At 39.4% G+C, this 19,351-nt stretch overlaps 1 protein-coding gene and 1 long non-coding RNA gene across 3 annotated transcripts; both read left to right on the top strand.

Annotated features, from left to right (window-relative positions):
• Positions 1 to 271: 271 nt before the first annotated feature.
• On the top strand, positions 272 to 1,648 carry LOC137877888 (uncharacterized). Its single transcript, XR_011103581.1, has 5 exons — positions 272 to 438; positions 550 to 583; positions 673 to 841; positions 958 to 1,079; positions 1,358 to 1,648. It is a non-coding gene; the product is annotated as an uncharacterized lncRNA (long non-coding RNA).
• A 1,063-nt stretch (positions 1,649 to 2,711) lies between these two features.
• galcb (galactosylceramidase b) lies at positions 2,712 to 19,314 on the top strand. 2 transcript variants are annotated; one of them, XM_068717815.1, is made up of 17 exons: positions 2,712 to 2,884; positions 3,039 to 3,107; positions 3,188 to 3,251; positions 4,312 to 4,425; positions 4,761 to 4,900; positions 8,505 to 8,543; positions 11,207 to 11,337; positions 13,779 to 13,934; positions 14,304 to 14,428; positions 15,347 to 15,474; positions 15,698 to 15,787; positions 15,873 to 15,962; positions 16,050 to 16,194; positions 16,632 to 16,812; positions 17,029 to 17,192; positions 17,753 to 17,829; positions 18,481 to 19,314. In XM_068717815.1, exons 1-17 carry the CDS (start codon positions 2,744 to 2,746, stop codon positions 18,622 to 18,624), a joined length of 1,998 nt encoding a protein of 665 aa, XP_068573916.1. In that variant the 5' UTR covers positions 2,712 to 2,743; the 3' UTR covers positions 18,625 to 19,314. The 2 variants fall into 2 exon arrangements, with proteins under 2 accessions (XP_068573916.1, XP_068573917.1); XM_068717816.1 differs by lacking the exon at positions 11,207 to 11,337 and adding an exon at positions 8,768 to 8,895.
• The last annotated feature ends 37 nt before the right edge of the window (positions 19,315 to 19,351 follow it).

Here is a 19,351-nt window from a genome sequence, read left to right as displayed (position 1 = left end):
CAATAGGCAATAGTAAAGTACAGACGAAGTACATAACTATTCTATACAGGGTGCTAGGGTTGCATCCCATTGAGAACGCCTAGGGCTTTAGCCGTAAAAGAATTTCAAGAAGACAATTAATCCGAAATCCTAACAATAGCGACGGGGTGAGATAAAAGGCCGAAGGTATTGTTCCAGCTCCTCAAAAAGGAACGTATATCCTTGCACAGCCGACGGAGTGACCACCGTGTTGGGTGCGAACGACTTCCCCGAAATATGGAATAATATACAATAAAATATGTACAATGCAAGATCAGGTAGACGCACCTCTGCAGCTGGTTATTTGTCATTCTGGTTGACAACTAACCTTGTAATATTTTCCATTACTTTCAGGTACAACACTACAGGGCCGAATCAACAAAGTAGATCACGTCTTGTCCAGGCAACCTCTCAATGCAGGTGAGTAACATAACATATGATGGTATTGATAAGTTCTATATGAACTAAGCCATAGTTTTCTGCAGAAATGTTGGCTCTATCTTGACCTTGTTGTTTTTTTTTCTCCTTTAGGTAGAATATGTGAATGGGCGTATGGGAATGTAAGGTGTGTGGAAAATCAGTAGGAAGTAGGTATGAATTGCTTAAACATTGCAAGCTACAACAATAAAACATTTCTTTCACTGTTTTTTTCAGGTAAATGCAGAATTCATGGGTATAACCACTTTGGTCAAGCCACGTTCCTGGCACAGCTTGACAAATACACAGGCAACATAATGATGGTCGTCAGCAATAGAGGAGGAGCTGGAAGGAAGATCCGGCTCGTCATATTCATATGTGAATAATGTCTATCAATTCATAATAGGTAGGTAGAGATCTTCCAACTGTATATTGTGTTCCATTTGTTCTCTCATATACAGCACACCTTGGCTGGCAGCACAGTGACAGTTTAATCGATCACGCATGACCCTTTTTTGCCAGGAGCTGGCTGCCCTGGTGTTCACAAAGGAGGTCCTTCCACTGGTCCACCCTGACTGGGAAGTCTGGGAAAGTGGGACCTCCTAAAAGACAACTGGACGTTGCCAAAGTGCAGGCCAATACAGGTCGGTAATTTGAGTTGTATGTAGACAATTTAAGGCTTCTGTGATTTATAAAGCAGCAGGATCACATGTTCGTGGTAAACACACCACCAGTGATGAAATATGTTTGACCTGCACTGGTAGGAATATTAGCATATCATATTGATATAGTTCCTCAAGTTAATCCTGATTTACTGTTCAAAAAATAATATTGGTTTAACAGGATTTCCTGTGTAGTCAAAATAGAAGAAAATGTTGTATGAATATGCTGTGACATCATCTCTCGTATCTTCTCTTAACAGACGCTGTTATTCAAGAGTCTCTGCGGACGAGTGCCTCGGCCGTGCGAGCGGCCATCAGACGGAAGTGAACGAGCAGTTCAACCAAAAGAAAGGAACATAACGTGGATCATGTTTGTGTTTCTATTTAGTGAGCGAGAGTCTGCAGCGTAGCAATTCTTTTTGATGGTTCAGTGTTCTTCTGTGTTTTAATCTGAAACATGGTCATTCTGTTTTGTTTAGTAATACATGTACCATGTAAACTTAAATCAGAACATGTTTTGCTCTCTTAAGTATATTTTTCTTATATTTCTCAAATGCATTATATTACAATTATTTGAAAGTGTTTAAAGTTTTAATTTGCAAATTGTTACATTTACGATGTTGGTACATTTTATATATTTGCAAATATTACAATTCTTGACAGTGTATTTGCAATGTACTATTATAAATATAATATATTAAGAATATATTTGAATTTCAATAAAGTGTTTGATTACTATCTGGGAAGTTCATTCAGCATTTAGGATACTGGTAATACATTTATAATATTGTGATGTAAAAGTATGTAGTGTACAAAGTAATATAGCATAGTAATAAGAAAGTGTGCTTTCTTAGTAATTGGAATAAGCCAAAAGTATAACTTTTGGTATACTATTACCACAATATAAATATATTAATGTTGTAATATTTACATATTTGTAAAATACTCCTAATATATTTCAAATATACTTAAAACACAAAAAAAGTATAATTTAAGTTGGCTATCAGCATGTATATTAATACATACAGTCATACTTAAATTGTACCAAGTATACTTTAAGTTGTTCCAATTTAGCACAAAAAAATATACTAAATACACTTCAAATTGTCCGTAACTAGTATTTAATCACAACTAAAATCTACTAAGTACAAAATAAGTTGTTCCAAAATAGCACTCTTTAAGTATACTGATGATTAGTAGGGCTTCAAGTATACTAGAGTATACTCAAGTATGCTAAGATTAAATATATTTAGCATATTTATTTTTCACCTGGGTTGAGATACCCCAGGACTGCTTAGACCCTGCTGCAGTAAAATGAGAGGTTTTTTTTAAACGGAATCCAGTGCTGAGAAACACTACCCATTTTGACCACAATAACCTCCTAAATCAACACAAAATGTCAGTTTCTTGTAGCTTTAAAGATTATGTTGTATAGACATCTTCAAAGAATTTTAATCCAAGAAAAAAAATGATAGTTTGTTATATATTGTTATCTATTTAAAAAAACAACTGAACTAGTAAAAAAAAATGTAAAAAACATACCGGAGGTGGCCTTGGAGATCACGTGAATGCTCAGCGTCGCAGTCACGTGATAGACAAAATAGTACACATCAGCCGCCGTGCGCACCTTCCAGCAATCTAGCAGGATGAAGCACAGAGAGCTGGCGGCGGTAGCTCTGATTCTGGGTTTGTCTTTGACTCTGTGCTCCTCTCAGTCTTACGTCCTTACCGATAAAGAGGGCCTGGGGAGAGCTTTCGACGGAATTGGAGGTTTGAGCGGCGGAGGGGTGAGTTAAGTCCGTTTATATCTACTTCCTGGTAACGTTACGATACTGTCAGCAGAAGGACGTAAGTTGAAGTTAACGTTAGTTGCTTATATATTTATGTTACGCTTACGTTACTCTTTTTCTCATGTAATATTTGATCCACTTCTTCCTTTAGGCGACGTCTCGGTTGCTGGTCAATTATGCTGAGCCTTACCGCAGCCAGATATTAGACTACCTCTTTAAGGTAGGACCCGGCGCACACCGGTCATTCACTGCTGCAGCGTTCACTTCTCCAGAAGTAAACCCGCTCTGTTTCTGTTTCAGCCCAACTTTGGAGCCTCTCTGCACATACTGAAGGTGGAGATTGGAGGAGACGCTCAAACTACTGGTGAGTGATATTGGTAACACTACAAATTATTAATAAAGTTGCAAAACCCCACATTTAAGGAGGTGGAAGCTGAAAAGCTTTTCATTTTCTCTTCAAAAAATGTCCGTGGATTAATTTTCTGTGACTTGACTAATAGAGCACTATCGTTTACTGGAATGTATGTTCCCTAATGTATCCCAAAATATGCTGATAATTGCTAGATGAGTGTGTTTGACATTAAATACACAAAATAATAATATCATCATGGTAATATAATTAAAAGAATCAAATATAAAATGTATAAAGTATAGTATTAAAGTGATAAAATGTTAACAACGTGGGGTTATGTTCCTGCATGCTGTGTTGGAGAGACTTCTAGATCATTTACTAGTGCAGGGCCCGTTCACATCGCATCGGTTCAGAACGGGCTTGACCCGCGGTGTTGCAGCTTGCAGCTTTCTTGAGGAAGTCTCATACAAACAACCTCACACTCAACGTTACACTGCCTTAGGCCTTGAGCAATACACCTGTTATGACATGGTTGCATCCCTTAGAAATGCTGGAGAATAAGTGTCATTTGGGTGCATAAGTTCTCTTTCTTAATTTGTTCTTGAATGTAATGTGGTGAGCGACAAAGAGCCAGCTGTACCCAGCATGCCGTTCAGAAGTTCAGTAAATAGGGGGCCCCTTTCAATACACTACACAATGTGTACATAATGCACTCCTAAAATATATGTCCAGTAGATCTGAAGAGTTTGCAATTGTCTCTGCACTGATGGACGGTTGTTGAGAAAAGGGAGGACAGACTTAGACAGACAGACAGAGACTCCTATTCTAGTTTGATGGTAGTGAAACTGTATTGTTTTCCATCTAACTCATTGTTACTATGTTCAGAACAACAGACCTCTGACAGGACACCAGATGTATAGTGTATTGTGATTGCTTTGATATTCAATTAGAGAGATGAAAGAAAGTGTTCTGCATCAAGGCCCTGGATAAACCCTGGATCAACCCTGGATCCTTAGATGACATACTGAGAAACAGGTTATTTTTGTGTTCTCTTATGATTTTGACGTTACAGATGGAACGGAGCCGTCACACATGCACTATGAGAACGATGAGAACTACTTCCGAGGGTACGAGTGGTGGCTGATGAAAGAGGCCAAGAAGAGGAACCCAAATATCACACTCATAAGTAAGAAAGAACAGTGTCGTTTGTTCTGCTCTAAACTGCTGGAAGCTCAAACAAATTGCTGGTAAAAGTGAGATCAATTATTGATCTAAATATTACTTTATTACCCTCTGCGAATGATATCAAGAACACCTGGTTGGATGTATGATGACTTTTTTTCATGCCTTTTTACAACGTGTTCATTCATTAAACAGGGCTGATGGGAAATGTGGTCTTACTGTGCACTCAGACAGAAATCACTGTATTGTCGAGGCCGTTAGTTTGACATTGATATTCCATTGATGCTATACAATGCATCTTCATCTTGCATGTGTCTGTCTGTTGGTGTCTTCACGTAGGTCTACCCTGGGCGTTTCCTGGGTGGGTGGGCCATGGTAAGAACTGGCCCTATGACTTCCCAGACATCACTGCAGCATACGTGGTGAACTGGATCCTCGGAGCCAAGCAGTACCATGACCTGGACATTCAGTATATTGGGGTACGTACTCATTTACTTTGAATCTCATTCATGTTCTAGCTCCACACTGCAAAGTAGAACTGCCTTTTTTATCAGATCAGCCCAAAACTTCAACAGAGGACATTGTTTTCATATTCATCTATATTGAACTTTTTTGTATGAGGTTAATGCAGTTAAAATGCAGTCACACCTACACACAGCAACACCTTTTATATTATGGTATAAGTGGGTAAAACGTACTTTAACAATAGAAGTCTGCTTTACGCATCAGAATGCTATTGTATTGTTGAGGTACAACTTGGATGTTATCGACGGTTCGATCCCCGGCTCCTGCTCTGTTAGTCTCATGCCAATGTGTCCTTGAGCAAGACACTTAACCCCAAATTATCCCGTAGCTGTCTACGGTGTATAGATAGATACTGAATTGTAAGTCTCTTTGGATAAAAGCGTCTGCTAAATGAGTGTAATGTAATGTATTTTGACAAGTCTGTTGCTAGCTCTCCCTGTCAGCTCCATGTGGGCCGTTTCAATGCGTTTACAGTAAATGTCAGTAGGGCTTTATAGTCAGTAAATATGGGTAAACTACAGTTTAAACATCTGCTGATTAACACAGAGATGCAAGCGACTGCTGTCTTTACTATGAACTGTCAAAATCTAAGAGCACAAATGAGATGCACGCACGCGTGCGTGCGTGCATCTCATTTGCGTGTGTGTGTGTGTGTAGAGGACCCGCGTGTGCAAATCAAGCAACTGCGCACGTATATTACTTTTACGAGCGCTCTCACATCACTCCAAGCAGAATATCTCTGCTCGCGCAAGCAAAATTTCAGCCTGCGAGGAGAAAACTATGCTTCGCAAAACTTTCACCTGCTCGCTTGCAAAACGCTTGCGAGTAGATTTTCTTTTGGACACTAAGTGGGCGGACCCAGTCACCATTGCATCACTATATTTAATTGGTTACAATCCTCGTCTTTGGTTTGACCGGATATCACTCTGACACAGCTCCTCCGCCACTGAACACTACTTCATTACATCTCAGAGGTATATAGTGTACTTTACTGACACCACAAACCTACAATGACCTTATAGAATATGATGCATTGCTGTAGATTAAACTAAACTACAGTATATAAAGGAGATAAAAACACAGGTACTTTTACTTTCGGTACTTAAAGTACATTTTGCTGATAACTTACTTGACTAAGGTTTTGAATGCAGGTATTTTACTCGTAGTGGATTGTTTCATCAGTATGGTATTGGTATGTTTACTGCAGTGAAGGATCTGAATAATTTTTCATCCACTATCTGGTCAGAGATTTAAGTTGGGCAAACAGTTAATATAGTGGTTCCTAACCAGATCCTCGACCGGGTTATTCTTGCTCATAGTATATACAACTACATTATATCTGTTAACTTCTGTAAACACATCAGTATGATTAAATATGATCACATCATGTTTTAATCAATAAAGAGGTTTGACTATCAAACCCATTGTATGTAATAGAATGATGGAGTGAATTTAAATCAATCTCTTCAACTTGACTCCGGTTTATTTACAAATGAAACACAATTGAGTAATTGTATTTCAAAACCCTATTCACACGCTCACTTTCAGATTTACCTCAGTATAAAGTGGTTTAGATCATCTGGATTACAGTTGTGATCAAAAGTTTACATACACTTGTAAAGAACATAATGTCATGGCTCTCTTGAGTTTCCCCGTTATTTCTACAACTCTGATTTTTCTCTGATAGAGTGATTGGAACAGATACTTCTTTGTCACAAAAAACATTCATGAAGTTTGGTTCTTTCATGACTTTATTATGGGTTAACAGAAAAAGTGATCAAATCTGCTGGGTCAAAAATATACATACAGCAGTGCTAATATTTGGTTACATGTCCCTTGGCCATTTTCACTTCAATTAGGCGCTTTTGGTAGCCATCCACAAGCTTCTGGCAAGCTTCTCGTTGAATCTTTGACCACTCCTCTTGACAGAATTGGTGCAGTTCAGTTAAATTTGATGGCTTTCTGACATGGACTTGTTCCTTCAGCATTGTCCACATGTTCTCAATGGGATTTAAGTCAGGACTTTGGGAAGGCCATTCTAAAACCCTAATTCTAGCCTGATTTAGCCATTCCATTACCACTTTTAATGTGCGTTTGGGGTCATTGTCCTGTTGGAACACCCAACTGCGCCCAAGACCCAACCTTCGGGCTGATGATTTTAGGTTATCTTGAAGAATTTGAAGGTAATCCTCCTTCTTCATTATCCCATTTACTCTCTGTAAAGCACCAGTTCCATTGGCAGCAAAACAGCCCCACAGCATAATACTACCACCACCGTGCTTGACGGTAGGCATGGTGTTCTTGGGGTTAAAGGCCTCACCTTTTCTCCTCCAATCATATTGCTGGGCATTGTGGCCAAACAGCTCGATTTTTGTTTCGTCTGACCACAGAACTTTCCTCCAGAAGGTCTTATCTTTGTCCATGTGATCAGCAGCAAACTTCAGTCGAGCCTTAAGGTGCCGCTTTTGGAGCAAGGGCTTCCTTCTTGCACGGCAGCCTCTCAGTCCATGGAGATGCAAAACACGCTTGACTGTGGACACTGACACCTGTGTTCCAGCAGCTTCTAATTCTTGGCAGATCTGCTTTTTGGTGGTTCTCGGTTGACTCTTCACCCTCCTGACCAATTTTCTCTCAGCAGCAGGTGATAGCTTGCGTTTTCTTCCTGATCGTGGCAGTGACAAAACAGTGCCATGCACTTTATACTTACAAACAATTGTTTGCACTGTTGCTCTTGGGACCTGCAGCTGCTTTGAAATGGCTCCAAGTGACTTTCCTGACTTGTTCAAGTCAATGATTCGCTTTTTCAGATCCATGCTGAGCTCCTTTGACTTTCCCATTGTAGCGTTTGTATCCAATGAGCCCTATTTAAATGGCCTCAGAGAAGTCACCAGTTGTAGTCACTCATAATCACTCACAAGAAGTTAAGAGGCCATGCTATGAAGCTCATTTCATTGACACAACTTTCTAAGTCACCAAAATTGCTAATTCATGTTGCTGTATGTATATTTTTGACCCAGCAGATTTTGTCACTTTTTCTGTTAACCCATAATAAAGTCATGAAAGAACCAAATTTCATGAATGTGTTTTGTGACAAAGAAGTATCTGTTCCAATCACTCTATCAGAGAAAAATCAGAGTTGTAGAAATAACTGGAAACTCAAGAGAGCCATGACATTATGTTCTTTACAAGTGTATGTAAACTTTTGACCACAACTGTACTTGTTGGCTTGTTTACAACCTGTCTGACCTTCTGACTGCTTGTGCTTCTTGACCTGCATGACTTTTTTTAGCGACTTCATCAATACAATAAAATGTTATGCTAACCAACAGAAATAGGAATAATAGCCAACACTATGGCAATACAACACAAGTAGTAGTAATAAACTGTAATAACTTGACAACTAACTTGGGGACAATGTTCCAGTAAGTGTAGGCGCTGTTACACCATGCAGCTCTAAAGTTCACATGTAACCTTTTTGCATGAAAAAGTTGAACATATAATGCTGCTTGATAGATTTGTTGTTTGCTGTGTAACTAAAATTTACTTTCTTCTTTTTAGATTTGGAATGAGAGAAACTATGACAGCAAGTACATCAAGGTAACCCTATCCTATTTTTTAATGCCCTCTCTTTGATTTGACTGATACATGTGCATTATGGGTAAGCTCAGCCTAAACTGTAAATTAAAGGTGAAAAACAGCCACCAACATTGAGTCGTGTCCCACGTGAGAGATGCATTTTAAATTACAGTGGTCCAGATCCTTTTGAAGTTGTAGCTCGACTTTTAGCTGGGTTGCTCTGAGAGCATGTCTTTGTTGCCAAGGTGCTCTGGAACATGCTGGATAAAGTTGGTCTCACCGGTGTTGGCATCATCGCAGCAGACGGCGATTGGAGCATCGCTAATTCTATGCTCGTTGACCCCTACCTTAATGAGTCTGTTGAGGCGATTGGGTGAGTACAGTTGGCTCGATGTCACACTCAGAAGTGGCACCATATAAAATTCTCACTGCATAGTCAGTCATTTGATCCAATGCCAGTGCAATCACGATGTAAAGTTGTGGGGTTTCAACCGTGTGCTGCGATTTCACCGAAGGACAATGTAACCCCTGACAACTGATTGACTAAACATGTGATGCACAGATGGTGAAATGTCCACTGCAACAATCTTCTTCTCTACAAATCCATCTGCTGTACTACCTCACAGCTGAATGTTTGTGGCTGTTTTTCTGTTGGGTGTGAAGAATTAAAAGAGACAAGTTCAATCATAGACTAACTTGATAAGCTGCATATGTGCATGCTCCTATATAGTGCGTCCATGTGCATGGGAGAGTATTTTTCTATAAAGCATGACATTTTTACCATTATGTATTAAACTGTACAGTATTCTGCTGCCATCATGTAAAACAAAGCAAAATGCGATGTGAAAGTGGTTTTAAAGCTGCACTAATCAATATGTTTATGTTAAAGATGGGGTTGGTAATCTTCCTCAAAAACATTTGTGTTTTGATTACATCCTGACAGCAATCAATCAAATGCTCAAAAAAAAAGGAAGAAAAAGTGGTATCTGTTGCGAGACTGTAACAAGCTTGTCCAATCATTTCATTTGGCCCCAATGAAATGATTGGTCGGCGTACCTGCCTGTCTACCTACCCGCCTTTGCGTATTCTGCCCGTGCACTCATTGCTCGTCACCAAAGTCTTCCACAAGCTGCTAGCTCAACAGCCGTGAGTGCTAACAGCAGCTATGTTGGTTGTTTATGTTCACAATGATAATTGTGGGGGAGTGTCTTTGGAGCGAGGCCTGATGGGGCGGGCTGTTAGGATTGGTGACTTTCTTGCTAGATTTATAAACTTTTGGAGCTAGTGCTGCTAGCTACTTTCATTAGAGAAGAGTTGGCAACACTGGGTTGGGTTTTTAGGTTGGATGGTTAGACAATTTATATAATCTAGCTTGATAGTTTTTCAAGATTACCAACCGTAGATTTAACAGAGGATCAAATTACGTGTGATGTGAAAGGTGTTGCTCATAGTGACAAACCCACCGACAAAAATCACTTGGCAGAAAAATGGTTTAATCCATCAATCTGATTAATCTTCTTTCAGTTGAATTATCAAATATTGATTGTTGAAATCTGATATCCATCTTTGCATATCTGCCTTTGCTCAGCGGATACTGTATGTGTACATTTGTGTTGTGCATGTTGCATGTAGGCCGTGGTCACGTGTTATAAATGGTACTGTACAATTTATTTCAAAAGGTCATTCAGATGATGGCTGCCTGGATACATTCTGTCACCAGTCATGTAAACTTTGACATCAATAGTAGCAGTACACACAGTGTGGCTCTCTGGTAGCAAATATAGAGAGAGTATCTTTGACAAAGATGGACTGCAGACTGATCTGAGCTCTCATGTTTGGTGATAGGATCATGTCTCTGGTTATGGGAGTTAAACAGGGAGCGATTTAGCGTTTGCAACCCATATGTAGCAGGGTAGCAAACGCTAGCTCACCAGATGTCTTCTAACTGGAAAATGTGTTTACAAGTTATCCTTTACTTACACTATACTCATTTTGCAATTTAGTGTTGAAAAGACAAAAACAGTGTTTCTTACGTGTGGAGTAACTTGTCCCCAGATTAAACTCTGGGAAGTACTTTGTGCAACACTGGTATTTATCTGCACTTGGATAATCATGAATCAATTGAAAGAAATCCAAGTTGAACTAGGAGACAAGTGTTGATATTCAGTCTCAATAATCCACTCTACAAAGGGTTTTAGCCTCGATTAGTTTTAGTTCAAGTTTCTAGCCCACAAATTCTGTTCAATTAACTTTTAACTATTTCAGTTGTAGCAGGTAGACGTTTTGTGCAAAAAGGTCTTATAAACCAATGTCACACCACCCACCCAAATGGCAGACACAGTTGGAGACGAGCTGGTGAACATAGTGGAGCATTCAGATCATTTTCTCAGGAGTTGGTGGAGACCAAACCAGGAGAGTGAATATTAGACTTTTGTCAGTTTCCCAGAAAGACCACAACAAATTAATTAATTAATGAATATGATTGTCCACAGTGCAAACATGTAGCCATATCAACTTAATCAGATGACGATATGTCAGATGCTTGGCTGGCTGCCCCCAAGTGGCCAAAAAAAAGAGTAAAAGCAGCTGCAAAGTCTGTTTTACATGGTCGCAGCAAGTACTGCTAAAGTTTGTGTGTTCCTCTGCTCTCTGTCTTCCTGTGTGACTGTCACCGGCTGTACCAGCTGCTGCGGTACACTCTGGATAAGAGTGGTCTGGAGACAGTCAGGATCATAGCCAGTGACAACCTGTGGGAGCCCGTAGTCCTGTCTCTGCTACTAGATCCCGAGCTCAGCAGAGCCGTAGACGTGATAGGGTAGGACCATCGTCTGCATGCACAGCCTCTGTTGTCAGCTTCTTGTGAGAATTGTCTCTAACACTGAGCTGTTAACAGGAGATGCATGTGCTGAATCTGTGCACATCTATAAAGACTTGGGAATATAGTATTTACCTGCATGGTGTGATATACATTACTAGCAATATTAATGTACCTGTGGTCTGATCTGAGTGCATGACCATCTTCTTCCATTTGTTTGTGTTTTTAAGCTACTAAAGAAATGCCAATCATATTTTCTGTTGCTGATTGTAATCACTTTCGTTTGTGTGTCAGGACAGAAAAAAAATATGTCTTAGATCGTTTTGAAACGGTGTCTCCTTTTTTATAGTTTGTCCACCAGATAGCAGTGACACGTTTATTTTTCAACTGTATAATGTGTATACGTATATAAATGTCCCACTCTCTACATGTATGGATCCAAATTATGTAGTTTCCGAATTTAAGGCATCTCTATCGTTAATGCTTATTTGTGTTAAGAGACAAATGTAAGCAGATCGGCAGATTGTTTTTTTGGATACCTGTCTTCATTTAACAAAATAAGCATTTTGAAATGGCCTATATATTTGATTTATTTATTATCAAATCTTCTCAAAGAGGACTACAAATCTTAAGAAGCCTTTAGTGCCAACTTTCAGTACTTTCTGATACCCATGTTGGTCAAAAATGATGGGAATCTATTAGGGCTGCAACGACGAATCGATAAAATCGATCAAATTTGATTATTAAAAGAGTTGGCAACAAATTTCATTATCGATTCATTGTGTCGTGCAACTATTACGCCACTCAATAAGTCAGAGATGTTTGAGTATAAAAAAAAAAAAAAAAAAAAAAAGTTGAGTTGAGCGCAGAGCAAAAAAAAAAGAAGAGCAGAGCGACGGTAGAGGAAAGACCATCAGAGAGACTCGTAACGTTGTTCTGAAACACATGGCGGAGGCAGAGAAATCAGTACGACCTAAGTCATCCAAGGTGTGGGAGCATTTCACACCAAATAAATCGGAAGTGTGTTAATTGCAAGATATGCAAAAGCGACATGGCATGGCACGGGAGCACCACGGTGATGATTCAGCACCTAAAACGTAAACATGTTGGAGTCCTTGATGAGGAGGAAGGGAGTTCAACAGCAGGGTTAGTCACTACAGAATCCTACTTTTGTTCCGTTTTGAAGTGAGGAACGTAACGTCCCTCCAGTAGCTCTTCTGGTGCTGGTGTTTACTCGTTATCCAGCTTGACAAGCATGACAAGTTAGCGTTAGCTCGTTAATAACAGTAGTAAAGCAGGGGTGGTATAGTTTGCAAGACTAAAGACACGTTTTTATTCACTCGCCTTTTCCCCGCCGATACATTGATTCATTGAAAAAATAATCGACAGATTAATCGATTATTAAAATAATCGTTAGTTGCAGCCCTAGAATCTATTCTCCCTCCAGTATTAGCCAGACAGTATGTTAAAGTTTCAGCACATTGCAGTGTTTTCCACATTGTTCTTGAGGCTGTGTGACACAGCTGCACTTCTCTATAAGTTTAATTTAAACCATGTGATTACATGTTGGTATGTGCTGAGTCACTGAGGTGTTAACTCCTACTGTCTTCAGCAGTGAATGACATGTTTTTTTCTTCTCTTTCTGTAATAAACAGGCTCTAAGTTATGAGTGTAAACTGAAATGAATCACAGTGTGAACCATGACCTTTGAGAGACAGGTGTTTTCCTTCTTAATATGTTGTATTGTTCTTTTTCTGGCGGTTGGCTAGTTGATTGGTGCACCGCTACTATCTACCAATACCGCCATGCATGAAACCCAGTAACTACATACGGTAGTTGGTAAAAGTTGGGTTTTGACATGAGTCTGTCTTTCTAACGTCGGCTCTAACATAGCCTATGAATATTAAATGCTTTGCTATTATATTGCTCAATCTAAATCTCGTACTTCACCCTGTCTCAGAGGAACAGACGACTACACAGCTAGAGCGAGAGAGATGTGTTAAGGAAAAAGGCTGTTGAGATAGCAATGGATACCCTTTGCTAGAGCTAAAAGGACTTAGTCATTTTCCTTGCTGTTATCTGTAATTGAAAATATGCATTTGGATGAACTGACTTCTGCGTATGTCAGTTTGCTATTCTACATAACTAAATGAGGCTTAAGTTAATCATGGTGGACGAAAGAAAACCCCACAGCTCAACTCCTACTAAAGCTAACTAGCTTAGCAAAGTATAGTAACTGCAATGTCAGCTTAGTGGAATTCATGTGATATGGTTAAGTTATTAAGCTACCTCTTTAAATGACACATTTAATGTGTACATGAATGTGATTGTCTTACATTGATATCTATTTATTTTATGTGAGCTCAGATCTTTTCTCATGACCTTGAGTGTTGGTGTGACACTGAAGGACCTTGACTGTGTGTTGTTGGTGTGCCATTCAGGGCCCACTACCCGGGCACCACCTCAGTGAAAGAGGCCCTGAAGACACAGAAGAAGCTGTGGTCGTCAGAGGACTACAGCACCTTCAACGATGAGGTGGGAGGAGGCTGCTGGGCTCGCATCCTCAACCAGAACTACGTCAACGGACTCATGACTGCGTAAGTAAATACACAAGCAGCGCTTTGTGGTGGAACAACGAGCATTTCTGACCAAATGTGTTGTTTTCATTTGGATTGTAGAATTTCATCAAATGCTTTACTTGAATGACCTGAAATGTATGCGTGTAGGGAATTACTTAGCATCCATTTTGTTTTTTATTAACGTATGAGAGAAAATTAAAAAAGGAAGTTTTTTGTACCCAGTTTTATATTGGTTTATTTTAAGCAAACATAAGAAAAAAAATCATCAAATACAAGAGGAAAAATCAGATGCCATGGTGGGGTAAGGAGTGACTGTAACGATGCAGATGGAGCCTGGGTTAGGTCCCTGTGTGCAGCTGTCTGCTTGATGACTGGTTCTTCCTCCAGCACCATCTCCTGGAACCTGGTGGCCAGCTACTACAAGGATCTGCCATTCAGCAGAGACGGGCTGATGACGGCTGAGGAGCCCTGGAGCGGCAACTATGTGGTGGAGTCTCCTATCTGGATCACAGGTGAAACCCATTCATTTAAAAAGTTCCAATAAGACAAATATGTTGCTTATTCACCCCGAGCAATTATTAGAGAGGGGATGTGTGCATACATCCAAATGCAGCAAATAACAAGGATCATTTAGCCTGGCTTTTAACAGTAACAAGCCTTCACAGGGCGGTTAAGGCACCAAACATGGCGGGGGGACCTTGTTGCATATCAATCCCTGTCTCTCTCCCCTCGTCTGTCTTCTGTCAAAATGTCTGATAATGCATAAAGATGACAACTGGCACCGTGGGAACACATGTTTCTGTTCATGTTTACACTCACTACTGTCAGTCAGTGTCCCTGTGTCTCCACAGCTCATGCGTCCTCACACACTGTGAAGCCGCAAGGCCTTGCTTCACACCTAACTCAATACCACTCCCTTGTTGCCTTTTATGAGATACCACTAGCAGAATTTGAGGATGTACTAACGCACAATCAGTGTACACGGTTGATTTAGCTATTCACATACAAAGCATTAAGGTCGAACGCAGTATTGAGATAAACATTTATAGTTTGTTTTTTCTTCTTTCCTCAGCACAATTTCTTTGACGATGTCTTTCTTTGGTGTCTTCCTTTTGACTCAGTATGAGTTACAAGAATATGCCTTCCTGTTTTTTCTATGTTTCACATGTGTTTTGGGAACATGTAATGGGTCAAATGTTTGACATGACACAGAAATCTAACTTTACCTCATTCATATGAACCTAATAGAGAAGTGATATGATTATTTTGTCACATTTAGTGGACAGTTATGGGGCCTCTCTGACTGATTGTTTTGGCTCTTAAAGAAAGAAATCTTTGAAAATGTTGAGCAAGTGTTGTTTTTAAAAATCTTTGTCATCTGAAACAGTTTATTAACTAAATGTTACAATTTTGCGCTGTTTTCCTCATAGCCCACACCACACAGTTCACCCAGCCAGGATGGAGCTACCTGCAGACTGTTGGACATCTGGCACAAGGTGGAAGTTATGTAGCACTGACTGATGGGAAAGGAAACCTCACTGTTGTCATAGAGACCATGGTAAGTTAGGCTTTCCCATTTAGATTTTTACTTTTTGCTTCCAAAGTTTTCCTTCTCTGGTTCTGTATTTTAAAAATTATGTTATAAAGTTGTTAAGGGTGTAGCTGAACAGAATATAAAAGAGAGCTACATGTTTAGGTTTCATGTTTTAAGCCTCTTGTACTATTTTACACAAAACCAACAATATTCCTCTTGAATGTTTTCTCCCCCATTTCCTTTACAGACTCACGATCATTCATTGTGCATAAGGCCTCCGCTGCCTCCCTTCAATGTGACATCCCAGAATGCAACTTTCCAGCTAAAGGGATCATTTGTAAGTTCCTCGGCGGTCTTCATCACACTGTTTAAAATTAGCCAATGGTTCTTTTGTCTTATTCTAGGTTATTTATTCTTCCTAGGCCTCCATTAAGGAGCTCCAAGTTTGGCGGTCACAGTTTAACTTCAAAACGAAAAAGTCCTCCTTCTTTGAGAAACTAACTCCACAGAAGGTAAAAGATTCCTTTTACAAAAAATGTTGGCACCAAATAACAACTTGACCAGTTTTTTTTACACGTTTGTTTGTCACATGATTTCAGCTTTTAGATGGATCATTCACTTTAGAGCTGGCTGAAGATGAGGTTTACACATTAACCACCATTACAACAGGGCAGAAAGGCAGCTACCCTGACTCCCCTCCCTCTGCTCGCTTCCCTAAAGTCTACAAGGACGACTTTAACGTCCGTAAGTACGGCATGTACAGAACCCAAGTCGCTTATTGAGTTCTTCAAATATCATACAATTTTAATAGATTTATATCAGACAAGGAAATGATTTCACTGGAACAAACTACAAACTAAGTTATAGTACACATTAAGAGCAATAGATGATGTTTTTTCCCCAATTGAAGTGAAACCAGATAATTATATCCTTTTGGAAAGAATGGTATAAACAAAGAGAAAACGCAGGAACCAAAGTTTAATTCCGAAAAGGATTTATTTGTAAAAAGTAATTTAATGTTGAGTTAAGGCAGGGCCATAGTGGAAACTATGAGTTTTCTCAAAGTATTAATAAATATAATAACAGTTTGATGTAATTCTTGTATTTCCCCATGTACTTTGTCCTGATACCTTCTTAACACTCTCCATCTATCTTCTCTGTCTGTATCCGAACTCCTGTAGGAAACCCTCCCTTCTCAGAGGCTCCAGACTTCGCTGACCAGACGGGGGTGTTTGAGTACTACATTAACATGACCGACCCCGGACCTCACGTCTTCACCTTACGGCAGGTTGTGACTGAGAGACCCGTCACATGGGTGGCTGACGCTGACCAGACCATTAGTGTCATAGGAGACTATCAGTGGTGAGGGGATGGTACCTTAAAGTACCTCATAGTGTTTGTGTCTCAGACTGTTATAAAATGAGAGGTTTTCTAAAGGGACTCTGGTGCTCTCAAACACTACTGCTTTTATCCACAGAGACTGCAAAACTCAATACAAAATGAAAGTTCCTTGTAGTAGCTTTAACTGTGTGAAATCCAGGAGCATGCCAGATGTCCATCAACACTGTGATGTTACAGGGAGAACCTGACGGTCTCATGTGATGTCTTCATGGAGAGCGTTAAGGCGGGTGGTGTGTTTATAGCAGCCAGGGTGGATAAAGGAGGCCAGTCAGTCCGCAGCGCTAAAGGAGTCTTCTTCTGGGTGTTTGCAGACGGCACATACAAAGTTACCCATGATCTCGGTCAGTAGTATCACCCTCTGCTTCATACACATTGTATTATATCGACCAAAAATTTGGAAGTATTTCAATGGGAAAATGTTCTCAGATTTTTGGGTAGACTTATAAAGATTACAGCAAGCAATATTCTATAATTCTTATTGTCAACAAAAAAGACCAAAATCAACAATGTGTTAGTGAATTCCAAAAACTGGCCACTCCAGTTTTTAGCACATGTTGCTGGGATAGGAGGAAATGGTGCATTTGTTGGGGACTATTTTCAGTGGTGGACTAATCCACATTTAGTGCTCCAGTGAGTATTTGGGGTAGTGAGTATGTGGGATTGCTTTATTAAAATGCCTGTCAATCACTGTGAGAGCACATTTCCACTTGTGTTTTTCTGTCTTGGTTTTGGTATTTTAATGGAATGTGTTGATATTAGGAAAAGTACAGATTACCATAGGACTAGTCCTTTTAAAGAAAATAAAAAGTAATCTGATAACAGTTGTAAATAAACATATTTTTGAAGATGTTGACTGACCTGAGTACATGCCATTTACTGTTGTGTTCTCTTTTGTTATCAGCTGGACAGACTGTACTTGCGGAGGGACTGTCTGGTACCCGAGCGTATGGTTGGCACACTTTATCACTCACTGTAGAAGTAAGTGGAGACTTAAGATTCTTAATGTTTGGAAAGCTTTTACACTGACTCTCCTTTATGTCCAATTAAAAAATGTGGGCTTTTGGCAACTTGACATAATGGTTAATATGTTGTTAAAGACCAAAGAATATAGCAGGTTGACTGAATACAAATACTTTGAATCTAATCTAATCTCAAAGTCTTCACGAGCACTCTTCAGACTTCAGTTTGATTAAACCACAATCCCACATTGGATTCTTTTTGCTATCAAGTAAATTAAGTGACATTGAAAATAATCATTAGTTGTTGTCCTACTTGAGTGTTGTTGTAGTAAAATATTTATAGTTATTTAGCAAGCTGATAGCTTTAAATGATTGAGCAGGTCACACTATAATTTCCATAATACAAAAAATAAGCATGGACCTTGTTTTTGAGCAGTCTTTCTTAAACTCCATTGACTCACTCAGGTTTTGCTGGTTGCTCAGCTCAGTAGGTATTGACTGGACCTGCAGTGACTGTTGTTAATATTGGTTACAATGTAATCCCATGATAACTGAACCTCTCAGCCACACCTGCATGTGACAAAGCAGATAGAGTCCTGCTGTATAATGAAGTTGATAAGTGTATGTAGTATTTCCTGTAACTTGTCACTGTGATCCCTCCCCCCTGTAGGGTCAGTATGTGTCGGGGCTGCTGAATGGATACCCACTGTGGAAGAACGCTGTGGTACTGACAACAAAGAACGGCTGGGCTGCCATAGGAACACACTCATTTGAACTGGCTCAGTTTGATAACTTTGCTGTGGTGGCAGAATAGTGATTTAACTGTGAAAAAAATATTTACATTAAGATGTGAATATTTTTATCAATTTAATTAACACCTCAGTGTAGGGCTGTAGTGAATAGTTTGAATCTTCATTCATAATGTTGACATTCAAATTATTTATGGAAACATTGTGGTCTCTCACAGACACGCACAGCGAGCGACTCAGCCCTCGTCTCCGTAACTGCCTCTGTCCAAATGTAGTGTAATATTCTGCTTCAATCCATATTTGTTGGCATTTGGTCTTTCAAAAACATTTTCAAAACAGTCAAACAAGTTGTTGCTCTCTGGCTTGCAGCGCACAAAGGGAGGCACACACCGGTGTCAACAGGGCTGCTTAGCAACATTCTAACGTCATAAATTACATCTATATCACCACAATAAAATATAATCATGATTTGTCCCATCTTTTAGGCTGCTGACATTGTAAAATGTGATGTTAGACATTCCAAGCTTAATTAAAAAACATCAATAGAAGGTGTGCTAAATATGGATTTGATTTTGTTTTTCTCTATAAAGGTGTGACAAGAATTAAGAGGAAATAATAGGCACATAATGTAATTTCAACACTGTCTGATATCATTATAAATCATTGTTTTTTAAGGAAGATTTTAAAATATATTTTAATGTTTTGCTTTGTAATGATTTAAAAATGGCTGAAATAAAAAGGGGTTGTTCTTATAATCGTTTCATCTGGTTGATAAATAATTGGCTTCAACAT

The sequence above is a fragment of the Cebidichthys violaceus genome, unplaced genomic scaffold (genome assembly GCF_023349555.1).
Source record: "Cebidichthys violaceus isolate CVI_PGR_0920_01 unplaced genomic scaffold, fCebVio1.0.p SCAF_22, whole genome shotgun sequence".
Classification (NCBI taxonomy): Eukaryota; Metazoa; Chordata; class Actinopteri; order Perciformes; family Stichaeidae; genus Cebidichthys; species Cebidichthys violaceus.
Note: the sequence above shows the minus strand (reverse complement) of the source record. Positions and strands in the feature narration are given on the sequence as shown.